A 13,613-nucleotide genomic window follows, 5' to 3' on the forward strand; every position below is an offset into this window, starting at 1 on the left:
ACACAAATCCTTTAAAGTCAACACCTCAGTTTATCAGAAGGAAAAAAGAATCAACTCTGTCATCAACTTTCTTAAAATAAAATACCTATTCTTTTGAAAACAAACGTTAGTGGAGGTTTTCTGTGTAGGGCTGGAAGCACAGCCTAAAGTAAAGATACTAAAAAACACAAAAAGATTCTTTCAACTTCCATCAACTCCAACAGGTAAAGTAAGTGTGCTGCTCTTTGATGTGGCCTTACATGTGTTATTTAACCTCACCATTTCGGGTAACATCACAAATGTGAGTGTTTTACTGTGGCAATGTTCTTAAGGTAATGCAGGCCACATGCTGATTTGGTTTAAAGTTAGCTTGAGCTTGAAGCAGGCAATTATCAACTAATAATCCTAAATGAACTAGAATACCTGAAAACTACAGACCAGAGCTGCATTACAGTCTTTCCATGTTTTGTCAAAAGCACTTCCTGTTCCCATAACAAAAGAAAAATCTAAGGTTCCCACCCCATCAGATTAAAAATGTTGCACACAAACCTTATTCTAAAAAACAAAACAAAAACAAAGTCTCTGCTAAGTTCCAGACACTCACCTGTACCGTCTGCCTGTCAGGTATTCCACTGTAAACGGATATCTGGGGCATCGCTTGCCTTCCTACTGTAGTGCTACTGTTGACACTGCTGCTAGTGTTACTACTACTAGTAGTAGTAGTACTACTACTGCTACTAGCAGATGTAGCAGAAGCAACAGTAGTGGCATTAGAGGTACAGCTAGTGCTAACAGACGAGTTGCTGGCAGAATTGGTGGTGGTGGAGGAGGAAGATGAGGAGGAGGGGGTGGTGGCTGTGGTGGTGGAAAGGGTCCCAGTACTGTTGGCGGTGGAGGCAGGGGCCCCGGGTTCACTCTCCATGGTGCCCTCTGCTCTTCTCACCTTTGACCCCCGGCTCTTCTGAATGGCTCTCCTGTGCCTTGAACGGGAGAAAAAGAAAAGAGGATAAGGCAAGACCACGGAGCACATGTGACACACTGGCTAAACAGGTTCCAGCGCAGCAGAAAATGACAGGAAGCAGCAGCAACTGGAAAAACAACACAGCAGGTTAAATAAAAAGGATAAGAATCAATAAAGTGGAAGGAACAAAATATAAAGTCACAAAAAAGAAAATTACAGTTCGTGATTAAATGACAAAAAAAAAACAGATCTGTCATGTAAACATGTATATACATGTTTACATGTATATATTATTTGTGATTATCGCATTTCTCCTAAATTGCTTCTACTGGTCTTGCTGAACTGGTTATGTTCACTGACACTTCCTGTTTTGTCTTTTTTTGTTGTCATTTTTAGGGGGGGGGGGCATTAAAGACCAATCAAGTATCAGTATATCCCCCCCCCCAAACAAGAGCTTTTTAAAGCTGGTCTCCTCATTTGCATAGGAGGAAAGAGGTTCAGAGGGGCACATACGTGATGCGATGTAAAGTGGGAAAAAGGAGGAAACTTTGGGGTTTCTTTTTTGTTTTTTTAATTTAGAGCATAAATATGTTTTATGTTTGAAATTATGCAAACAAATGTCAAAAGGACTGAATTAACCTTTATTTTGAAAGAACAGAAAATCAGTATCAGACCCAATCAAATCCTGACTGGTCTCAAGAGGGAAATGCAATTAATGAGTGTGGGTGGAGGATGGGGTTTTTTGGGAAGGTTTCAGCTCAAATCCGTTTAAAAAAAAAAAAAAAAAAGGAGAAGGTGAAGGTGAAACGGTTAGCCTTAAGGTTAGAGGTGATCGCATTAAGTTATAGTGCCCATAAGGGGAAGGGAGCAAGTGTTAAGTATTAGCTGAGAGTGCTGGTTAAGGAATTAAATGGACTGGAGTGGAATAAGGGAGTGATGAAAGTAATTCAATAAGGAGGAATGCTACAGCGCGATTGCAATCCTTAAACTATTGCCTCCTCTTCCTCCTAATCATCGTTACTGTTGAGAAGATTAGTGGCTTTGGATAAAACTCTACAGCTCACTTATGCTACAAAGGAGACCCGGAACTGATGTGGGGTCCCACTGCTTCACACGTTAGCTAGAGATTAATAGTCCAAATAATCCTTTTATAAAAACATTACCATTACCCTAAAAATCTTTGTTTGCATCTTTTTATGAACATTATTTAAAAAAAGAAAAAGATAGTATGAAACAAAAAATACAAAGCTTTCAAAATTAGATCTGTATGATATTAAAAAAAGTGAGAAAGGAGAAACAAAAAACCATCACTGCCAAAACCTGCAAGTCTGTCTGTCTGTCTGTCTGTCTGTCTTGTATGCAACCATTTGCCTATATCCAGCAGTGAGTATTGGTTTCTTGTGTTTGTAAAGGGGAGGGAATCCCCTCTGGTAATGATGGCTTAAACCCTCGTCTCTGTGTAGAGTCAGACATCCATTAGTGAAGGGTGCAATGGAAAACAGCCACAACTCAAATCATGACTCTTCACCTGCAATCTGGCCCAGTTCGTTACTTGCATAGTTGACACTAAAATGCTGCAATGAAAATAACAAAACGCAACGAATAAAACAACAAAAACACACCATCCTACACGTTTATATGGATCTGCCTGACGAGCAGAATGATAAAAGCCATAAAGAGCCTATCAGACAGACTGGCTGGCACTACAGAGCTGACATCATAATAAGAAAGTGCAGGAGCCTCCGTCAGGGTCAGTCGTTCAGCCTACATACGGTCACATGACCCACATTCAAACAGCCCATGAATGACCCGGTCAGCTTCTCTGAATTGAGGTCTGACTTGTTTTTTATATCCAGCAGCCGAAAAAATGTCTATGTGCAAATGTGTATCATTTTCTAGCAAGGGGCGCTCTGCTTCTGAGACAAAGCCCCAACACATCCCGATGCTCCCTACCTCCTCCGACAGCCCCGTGATGCAGGGGTATGATGCCCCATCCCCCGGGAGCGTGTGGTCCTCCTGCAGGATGCTGCTCCTCTTTGTCTCCCTGACTGAGTGGCAGGCTGCGGCTGGAGGACTGCGTGAATGAGTGAGCGTGTACGAGGGTGAATCTGTGCTGTATTCAAACCCCCAGCCCCTCTTGTCTACCCCCAACACACCGCCGTACCAGTATTAACAACATAGTCTACCAACCAGGCCATGGCCTGCCTCCTGATTATGTGGTTACCTAGCAACAACCAATAGGGTGTCTATAGAATCCCCATGCAGAGCAGCACTTTGATTGGACAATAGGATGCTCACTAATGAATATGATGGAAATGATTTTACCGTTTCTCTCCTCCCCCTCTGATGCTTCCTGACTACTAATTTTCTTTAAGCATAGAGCTTTATACTTTATACAAGCAAAAAAGCAATAACCATGTTTAAAGGTAAACTAGAAGTATACTCAAAGTATAACAGAAAAGATCACTTTCGTTTTCAAGATGAATGTGAATTGCGTGTTAAACAAAGAATAATGGCACCGTTTTGGTTTGTTTCAACCCATTAACAAGCCTGACTGGTCTGACTGGATGAAGCCATTTTAGGTATTCTCTGGTTTAAAATTGCATTGATTTGGATCAATCAAGTATGACTCCCATTGATTATCATCTTCTCATTAGCATATAGAGTAGCTGGAGATCCAGCCAGCAATGGAAATCACACCTGGAATACAAAACTGCACAGAATGCAAAACTAAAAGAAGTAAAAAAATATTTAAAAAAAGGAGGGGGGGGTGTATCTGTAACTGTTAAATGATAAAACAAAAAATAAGGACCTAGCATAAAAAAAGACATACAATTAAAACATTTTTACTAAACCAGAATTTCAAAACTTCACCAAGACCTAATTTACCAATAAGTCAAAAAACGATTTAAAGTTAAAAAAAAATTTTTTTTAAACTGTTGAGGATAGGTAATCAAATAAGACTTTTTCTGTACCTTTGTTTTTTACTGTCTAGTATTATGGTCCATCAAATGGTCTAATCCATTTTAGGGTTTTACTACCTACCGGTACTTATTGTTGTGAGTGGCAGGCAAATAAAGTAGTTAAACTCCCACTCCAATCATCTTTTGATCCATTTTCCAAACGTTCCCAGTGGTCATTTAATCATGACTTTGCCATTTTTACCAAAAATCGTTTGTAGAATAGCCTCTGGAGAGCGGCAGTATTCATTATAAATTTGCCTCAGAGTTGTGGGCGGGACTTTTGGCGTGATGTAAGGCTGCGTCCACTTCCCATTATTCCTTCCTTTATACTCTCTCCCACTAGCTTACAGCCCCTCACAACACCAAGCTAACATTAGCAGTGCCATAAAAATAGAGAGCATTATCCAGACGTCCAGATTTGAGTCAGGTGCCAGCCAGGACGAGGAAAACGACATGGATCAAGTGGATGCATCGGAATGAAACAGAACAGAGAGCTTGTAGCCCGCCAACTGCAGTTTAGCAGTATGCTTAAAAGCTACAAGAGTTTTCAAACTATATTTTTTCACCTGCTTCAACACGATTTGAATTAGGAAAAGAAATACTCAGAATTGCAGCTTTAGTCTTAAATTTTCTTCATATATATCCATGAAAATTGCTAAAAATGCCACCTTAAAAACACCAACAACACAACTTGGTATCTTTAAACACTTTGCAGTGTAGGAAGTGAGGTCCCCATCCCCAAAGATTTGTTTTTTCCAGATTAATCTTTTCTTTTCTTGAAGTACAGTACAGATCAAAAGAGAATGCCAAGAGTGTGCAAAGCAGTAATCAAAGCAAAAGGTGGCTACTTTGATGAACCTAGAATATGACACCATCACATATCACCCTTTTTTGTTATGTATATAATTGCACATGTGTTAATTCATAGTTCTGATGCCTCCAGTGTGAAAACTCTTTGAATGAGGAGGTGTGTCCAAACTTTTGGTCTGTACTGTATAAACAACCCAAGTAGACTTTCTTTTTATCACTGAGTTGTGTGCTCCAAGTGTGGTACTCCTGTTCTCCATAACAATTGGTCTCTTCTTTAAAAGCTGATTGTTGGGAAGTGTGAGTAAACCAAGGTGCAGCAGGTAAGCCTCAGCTGGTTTGTAAAAATAGTTAGAGGCAAAGATTTAGTGGTTGTATTATCATGGGGCAAAAGGACAGGCAAGTTGAAAGGTTGTTGCAAAACAGCCAGCAAATTCAAACGACACGGTGTCTACAACCGTGTTGTAGGGGCGGCAGTGGAGCAAGCGGTAGGCCCTCTGATCGGATGATTGCAGGTTTGATTCCCGCCTTGCCCACCCATGTGTGGAAGTGTCCCTGGGCAAGGCGGGAATCAAACCTTGCCTCTGGTGGAAGGTTGGCGCCAGTGTTCGGCAGCGGAGCCGCCACCAGTGTGTGAATGTGTGTGTGAAAGGGGTGAATGGGTTTGTGACTGTAACGCGTTTGGGCCTGCGAGGAAAGTAGAAAAGCGCTATACAAGTATACGCCATTTACCATTTACAACAAGGTCATTGTGGCTGTACAGTTAAAGAACAACATCTTTTAGTGCAAATGGTCCAAACCAACCATAGATTTTTATTTTATGTATTTAATAAGAAAATTTCAATACTGTACCAACATTATTTTGTACCCTGATTAGTAGTGTCGTACGAAAGAAAGTCATTACAAATTCTCCCCAAAGTCAATACTATAACTCTGACAACAAAAAAGACTGAACGATAGAATCTGAACAGAGTTAAAAAAAAGGCACACCATCAAAGCCTGTTGTAGAGGGAAATGATTAGTCGGTAACACAATGACATGCCCCAGCGCCTTATAGTCCACCACAATTTACTCCATTTCAAAGCAATTTGGACTAAAATATGAAGCTTTCTTGACTGCATAAATCCGGTTAAAAATGTCGGTGTGTGTTATGTGTCATACCATCGAACAACTTTGTCATCTCTGCAAGTTCAAAGAAGAAATGCCTGACAGCAAGAAAAAGTGTGAAAATTAGAACTAACTGAATCCTTGGACTGACTACTGAGACAAGGCAGAAACTATTATAAACTGAACTTAAACAAATTCTTACTCTTCACAAAGATATAAAAAATAATTTATTAAAGTTTTTTTAAACAAAATAATCAGTGCGTCAGAACAACTAATCTCAAAAAAGACATTTGACATGACATTTGTCACATTCATGTGTTTTGTGACGTAAATAAATTGTCAGATTACCGTAACTAAAAAGTAAAAATGACATTTTTTTTTTAAATCAGCTGTTTATTTGGTTAGATTTCAAATTTCTGAAATATTGCTCATCTCTTTTGGTGGATCGGCTTATTGGTTTGATTCAACAAAACTTTGACCTTGCTTTGTGCTCATCAGAGCCACTTTCTAAAAAATGTTGAGGTGGGTGGGCGGAGTAAAATCCAGTCAATATGGCCGACTCATTTCAAGCGTTTTTTCTTTTAATCATTCACCACCCTCTGGATGACGTCAAACATTCTCTGTGCAGAATGGTTGAAAGAGATCCCAAAGCAGCTCTGGTCATGTCTCCATAATTGAGTCATCTGACTCGGTGGGACACCGCCACGCACAGCTGAGTAGACCAGAACAAAGAGGGCCTGGCTGTGTTCCAGGTCAAATGTAGCGAGTGTTTGCACAATTCCAGGGCAGAAGACATCACACTGTGAACAAAACCATTTGACTCTTCAAAGGCCTGGTGGAAATGTTGTTACTCTGATCAACTGATTATCATTTTTTAGCAAATGTAGGGGATGCAAACAGAAAACTATAGCAACAGAGAGGAGGCAACTATACTGAGAAGAGGGAGAAGATTTTCTTTGCTGATCTATAAATACCACAAGTTGATAGTTTTGGCAAAGCAAGAAGATTACCAGCATGTTTCAATTTAGATTTCTCCATCAAAGCATTCTCTCAGGCATCTCTTCAACACACACATAGAAGAAAATGAGGTCAAATTTGAGCAGCGGCACATGAACTTATATTTACACAGCTGACATTAGGCTAGTGACACCCCCAGGACAGAACGTAAACACTCCATTTTGGCTCCTATTAATTGCTTATTTCTTTATTTTCTTTAAAAAAATGTAAAAGAAAAATTAAAAAAAAAATCAAAATTTAAGGTCAACAATTATGTAAATCAACCAAATAATAACTACAAAGAGAAACAAACAACTACTTTAGAGGACTAAAAATGTCAATAGAATATATATACATTTTTGTCAATATATATATTTCTTTCATTGTGTTGTTTTGGAATAGTTTTCAAGAGATATTCAGATTTCTAAAGCTGATCTATTAAAAATAATTAACATTTCAAGTGTTTGCAAATAAAGGGAAATAATTTTGTTTGAGAGAGACACACTACTTGTATAATGGATTTAACTACCTTTTTTTTACTTTTCTGAAAACAACTGTTGGTAAATTGTTAGAAATTATATTTAAAAAAAACATTGCAAACTTTCTGGTGACCATTAGGTAAGAGCCAAAGCAGTCCTACATGGGCTTCTTTTGCACATTTGCATGCGAGTCTAAATACACAGCCTATAGTGAAACATCAGACAGTTGAGCTCTCCATTATAAGCCTCATGGACGACATTACAAGTGAATAAAATGTGGGTCTGGACAAACAAACGCTGTGTCCATCTGTTATGTAAATGAAGATCTCTCAATGAAACATTGGACACATGTGTGCATCTCCCCGTCTTGTGAAAACACACAAATCTGCTTTGAATAAAAACAACAAATCACACAAAAAATGGTTTGAATAACAGCTAATGCCATTAGATCAGGGGCCAACAACAAGAACAGCAGGATTTCTTTTTGAAAGAGATTACTATTTAATTCATTCATCTTCTTCAGTTTGTCCCTTTCTGAGTAACGGGGCTGCTGGAGCCTATCCCGGCCACTTATGGGCAAAGGCAGGGGACACTCTGAACAGGTCGCCAGTCCATAGCAGGGTCACACATATCACACACACCCATACACTCTCACATTCACAATTTGGAGTGACCAATTAACCTATGGAGCATGTTTTTGGACAGTGGGAGGAAGCCGGAGTCCCCGGAGTAACCCACGCATGCACAGGGAGAACATGCAAACTCCATACAGAAAGGTCCCCCATTGTTGTTCTGTTTCAGGTCAGGCTAGCAGAAAGTTATTAGCACAGAGCTGAAATGGGGTTTATCTGCTGAGAGAAGTCTTCTAAATCCAGAGGTACCACGGGCAAAACCACCCAGCATTAAAGTCTCAACGTTGAACTTTGTAAGCTATTGAGCAGAAAATATGAAATGAATTGGATCCAGTTTGAGAGCTGAGGATTCCCAATCCAGAAAGAAAAGGGCTGACTTTTATGAGTCAACAGAAAAAGAAAAATCAAAATGAAAAGGTTGCACTTATCAGATTTTTGTGGAGTTATTAGTTCAGTGGAGTTCCACTGATGGGAAAATAAAAAGTTGGAAGAACGGTTTCAGAGCTTTGAGTATACCGGTACTCGGCTTTGTGTACCAGCACGTTTAAATGAGACCGATTTTTTGGAGCATGAAAGAACACAAGAAATAAGAAAACAAAAAAATCATGAGCATGAATATATCCAAGAACTCAAGTTGGCAATATATTTTAGGGCCAACAATAACAATAACCAGAGAAGATGAACTTTATCAAGGCTAAATAATGTATGATTTAATACCCCATTTAAATGACATATACATCTGACATTTATAAATGAAGGCAATCTAAATGGCGTATACTTATATAGCGCTTCTCTACCTACAAGGACAAAGCGCTTTACAGTCCCATTCACCCAGTCACACACACATTCACACACTGGTGGTGGCTCCGCTGCCGAACACAGGCGCCCGCCTACCACCAGAGGCAAGTTGGGGTTCAGCGTCTTGCCCAAGGACGCATCGACTCATGGGCGTACAAGGCGGGAATCGAACCTGCAATCTTACAATCTATACAGACTTTAGGACAAAGTCTGTCTGACATAAATGATGTAGGGCTGCACAATATGACGAAAACTCGCAATTTGCGATATTAGTGATCAATATTGCGATGAGAAAATAACTTGCGGTACATGAACAAATAGTAACACTTCTTCTGTGTTGCTGTCAGCAGTAAAAACTGATAAACATGCCTACAGTGCCCTCTAGTGGTTGTTAGTGGGACACAACCGCTAAAGGGCAAGCGGCTGCGAATGGGAAAATTAAATTTATGAGTCAAGATCGATCGATTACATAAAAGTCCCTCTTGAGTTTCAGCCAAGAAAACACAACTTAAATACTGAAACGTATGGTATGTAATTCTAATACACGGCCCTATCAAACTACTGACCCCTACCTAGCTTCAATGGGGAATACATATTTAACCACTTGTATTTATCCTCAATCTTGAATGAAAGTTAAGTATACAAAAAAACAAGATTTCTTTCAAGTACAATTTTGTTTGCAACTTTTTTTATAAATGCTAGTTGTTTTAGTACAAGCGGCTGAAAACAAAAACATGAATTTCCTTTTGCTGCAGTAAATCTTTTTCAGTCTCAGTGACCTATTCATCCATTCAAACTCTCCTCCATTCCCTTAAAAGCGATGACCTTCATCTTTCAAACACTCTGATGTTTAAAAGTTCGCGACCTGTTGCCACAAAGTTCCCAAAGGGGATTCAGCACCTGACCTGCATTCATCAACATTTCAGAAGTGAACTAACGAGGCAAAACAGAGTCTGGTTCAATTTAAAGCAGTGTAGTTCAGCTGTTCATAACAAACAACGCATTTAAACGGCTCCACACCACCACGCGCTCACTTACGTGCAGAACTGAATCCAAATCACATAAACAAGGAGCTAAAGCTAGCTACACTTCAAATGCAATCATTGATCACAGGCGCCTTTTTCTTGTCGTTGATAAGCGTGTTATCGATTAAGTAAAGTTGTGATATGAGCTTAGCAGAAAAAGCTAGACGTGAATCATGCATGCTTCACCTTTGGGGCCCCGTGGACATTAGCTTCTAGGGCCGATTAACCTCTCACGTTCCGACTAAACACAAACACGTTGTAGTGACTGACAACGAGCCAAGCAACATAACCGATGCAGACTGGCAACATATGTCACTTTACCCTTTTCCAAGCCCTCGTAGTCTTGTTCCTCCTTGTGGCCGAGCTTCCTTGGTGCTGCTCCAACACCAACAACATGTATCTGTGGACGGTGGCTCGCAGCGCCCAACACACTCGGTTCGGAGTAGCAGCAGCAGAGCAAGAGAGGAGGTGGGTCGAGGCAACGCTCTTGATTTGCATTCCAATGTGGTGACGTCAAAGAAACTTAGCCAATAGACATCGAATGTAATTTCAGTCCCGCCTCTTCAGCTGTCAATCATTAGCACCCCTCCCCGTACAGAGCGGCTGGCCTGTCAAATTGCTAGAGCTGTCCTGATCTCCATAGTAACAGTGGGGTTGTGGTTCCTGCACGCGCCCCTTATATGCTAATGCTAATGCGTGCTGCTAAAAGAACTTTAAACGCACGTTGTGGATTCCCCCCCCACCTTTTAATTAAAGTTCAGTTCTCAATTGACATTTCAAATTGCAACTTAGAATTCAGTATGACAATTAGTCTTCAAATTCACATGTATAAAAATCAACAGCATTTTGAATTGTCGTGGGTTTTTACTAGCATAATTCAAATAAAATGCATTTTACAATTTCCCAATCAAAGTTATAAATTGGTCATGCATTTTAAAAATGCATTTTGAAAGGAACAATTCGGTATTTTAAAATGGCAATTAAATTCCTTTGTTTGTTTTTAAGTCATTTAATTAAAATATAATTAATTCATTTAATTAAAATTACTGAATTAAATTTTCATTTTTATTCATTCATTCATTCATTCATTCATTCATTCATTTAAAAGTAACATAAAAGCGATTGCATTTTTATGTGCCATAGTGTTTATGTGTCAAAATGCAAAAGTTTGTTTTTTGTTGTTTCTGCATTCTTGACCCTAGCAATCGTACTCAAAGCCATAGTTAGTCTTAAAGTTATCTTCATATTATCTACAATGTAGTGGCATACAGAGAAAGGACTGAAGATTTAAAATTTAATCAAAAGACTTTTACACAAATGTATGTCACTAAGCAGCCAATTTACTGATTTGGCAGAAATTGTCGTTTTAAAATGTCTAAATTGTCTAAATTTTCTATTGTAAGCTATATAATGTAAAATAAACTTAACATTTTATTGTTTTGGTTGCAAGCATTTCTATCCAAAAACTAAAAAATATTACAATCCTATTTTTACTGATAATGTTTATTCCCTTTATTCTTTTCTTTTAGACACAAAATCTATCATTTGTTGACGAGGAGCTTGTTTTTTTCTTCTTTATAGGAAGAAAAATTCAATTTTTAGTCCACAATTCTTTTTGAGAATGTTCTTCTTTATACTAAATAAACTGCATTTGTCTTTGTGGTTGTCTGCTTCATTTATTCCACTCATAAGACCACAAGCATAACATTTGTAATGTGCATCCAGATGGAAAGAACCCAACATGGAGCACGATGAATTTCTAATGTTTTAGTGAGTAGCTATTGTGTTGGCAGTAATATAAGGAGGGGGGACATTCAAATAGCCTTCAAATACTGAATAATTTATCAGAATATGATTTATCCAGTTGGCCCTTGAGTTAATTATATGCTGTTTCATTACTCCCCTGATACCTTGCCTGCAGCATCAGTATGAACGCAGTAGAGTTCCGGTAACAGTGTTTATACCCTGGGGACACTTTATGGGCTCACAGTCAGGCGGATTGGTGCATGATATTAATGCTGTGGCAGAGGTAGCTACTGAATTCAGCTGCTCAGCCGGACTGGAACGTCTCTTCCAAGAGACGTTGAGACAGAATTATGGATTGGATAATGCGCTTTCCATTTCAATAAACACAGGGATTCAATGTGGAGGGTTTGCTGGAGTTAAAGCTTTAGACACAGATCAAGTCAGTGAAAGCACAGAGTCAATCGTTCAAATATTGTTTTAACTTCATAAATGGAGAGACCTTTCAAAGCTATAATATATGCACATTGTAGAAAAGGGAAAATGTTTTTATTAGAATTTTTATTTCTTTTTAAAATGAATTTTTAGTTAAACTTCAGTTCAACGAGACAAACATCATTTCAATGAACTGAAGCCTTTAGATTTTGTAGCGTAACCCTACACAACAGACTCTTTAATGTATAATTTGTGTCACTTTTCATCTGCAGATGTCTGATTTTTTTTAGCCTCACTAAAAAAAAAACTATTTGTTTATTGTAATTAATAAATGAAGATTGCTAAAAACATTCAAAAATTAAATTTCCTGGCAAAATCCAAGACTTGGACCTTAGTTACCTTCAGGTGTCACTGTTCTCTTAGTTTCCATCCTTCACTGTATCTACCTTTCACACACAACATTACTACAAATTGAATGTGGAAACATCTAAAGAGAAAAAAAACAAAAAAAAAGCTGTTTACCACCATGAGAGGATTTTAAAGCTGTTTTTTTTTAAATTAAAAATAGGTGAATGCTTTTGCTTTCAGGACTAAAGTGGACTAAGTGTTCTGAGAATTTTATCAGGAATAGAGTTCAAATTAAAATCTAACACAGTATAGACAGTGTAGATAGGAAAAAATACAAAGTGGGGTTGTTGTGAAGCCTTTTTTAATCTTATTTGTAAAATCAAAGCAGTTTGACAACCTTTTACTTTACATTCAACCTTGTCATTGTTTGTTGAGACTACAAAATACATAATAAATATCTTCCAGTTCAAATATAATTTTCAAAAGATAATTTTTGCTTTGCATTTCTGTCGGAATTCTTACTTAATTGTCTTCATGTCTCCCTGCTTGACTGTCGGTATTTTTGTCTGTTGTTCCATCCATATTCTATTTTCATTTCTTATTCTATTTATGTGAAAAATAATCTCATGAGCGGGTTTTTGGAAGTTTTCATTATAATCCTGCTTGAGCCAGATAGCAGGCTGCTCTTATCCCAGACTTTAAATAAAACAAATTGTTTGAGTTACACTGACATGGGGTAATATCTCCCTATCATATTTTTCTAGATTTGTTTTCTAACCTATACATATAACAAGACTGATGGTTGTTTTGCATTTCCTCTATCAGTTGTTCATAACTTCAGCAATTTTTAAGTTTTCAGCCAGACATCTTGATTCAGGAGTGGTTGTCATCCTGGTCTTCCTCCACTAGAGGGAGCCATCAAAATTGACGTTTCTCTTTTGAAAGTTTCTGAATAACAGCAACCCCCCCCCCCCCCCCCCCCCCAAAAAAAAAAAAAAAAACTTGCAAAGCCTGATTCTCTGACTAATTTCACAAGTTGGTAAAGATAATCTCTTCCTTAAGATGACACAGAAAGTACAAAGTCCAGTACTTTTTACAATAAAGGAAAGATTTGGCTCTATAGTCTGATGAAACGTTTTTTCCTGTTTGTCATCATTGGTTTGGCTTAAGAAAGGTCTGTGGACAGCTTTTAGCAGCAACGTTTATTGTTCCACAATTAAAACAATGAAAATTCCTGTGGATAAAAGCTGCATTTGGTAGCCTCCACCCTGGCTGGACCTGTCATGTTTGTTTTTCTGAATTTCTTCAAACAGCATTGGCCAGCACCTTCATCTAACTTT

The 13,613-nt window shown here is 38.4% G+C and overlaps 1 protein-coding gene across 2 annotated transcripts in view; it reads right to left on the minus strand.

Moving 5' to 3' along the window:
* Window positions 1–10,393, minus strand: part of phc2b (polyhomeotic homolog 2b (Drosophila)) — a 29,856-nt gene extending 19,463 nt beyond the window's left edge. Inside the window, exons 1-2 of one of the 2 annotated variants that reach the window (XM_011475025.4) lie at window positions 10,069–10,393; window positions 584–959 (exon numbers count right to left, since the gene is read on the minus strand). In XM_011475025.4, the coding sequence (XP_011473327.1) occupies window positions 584–901 (318 nt within the window). In that variant the 5' untranslated portion in view covers window positions 902–959; window positions 10,069–10,393. Of the gene's footprint in view, window positions 1–583; window positions 960–2,893; window positions 3,159–10,068 lie in introns of those variants that run through there. The other variant, XM_023954972.2, reaches the window with a different exon arrangement.
* Between the last annotated feature and the right edge of the window lie 3,220 nt (window positions 10,394–13,613).

Source organism: Oryzias latipes, chromosome 5 (genome assembly GCF_053564925.1).
Source record: "Oryzias latipes strain Hd-rR chromosome 5, Olatipes_Hd-rR_3.1".
NCBI lineage: Eukaryota > Metazoa > Chordata > Actinopteri > Beloniformes > Adrianichthyidae > Oryzias > Oryzias latipes.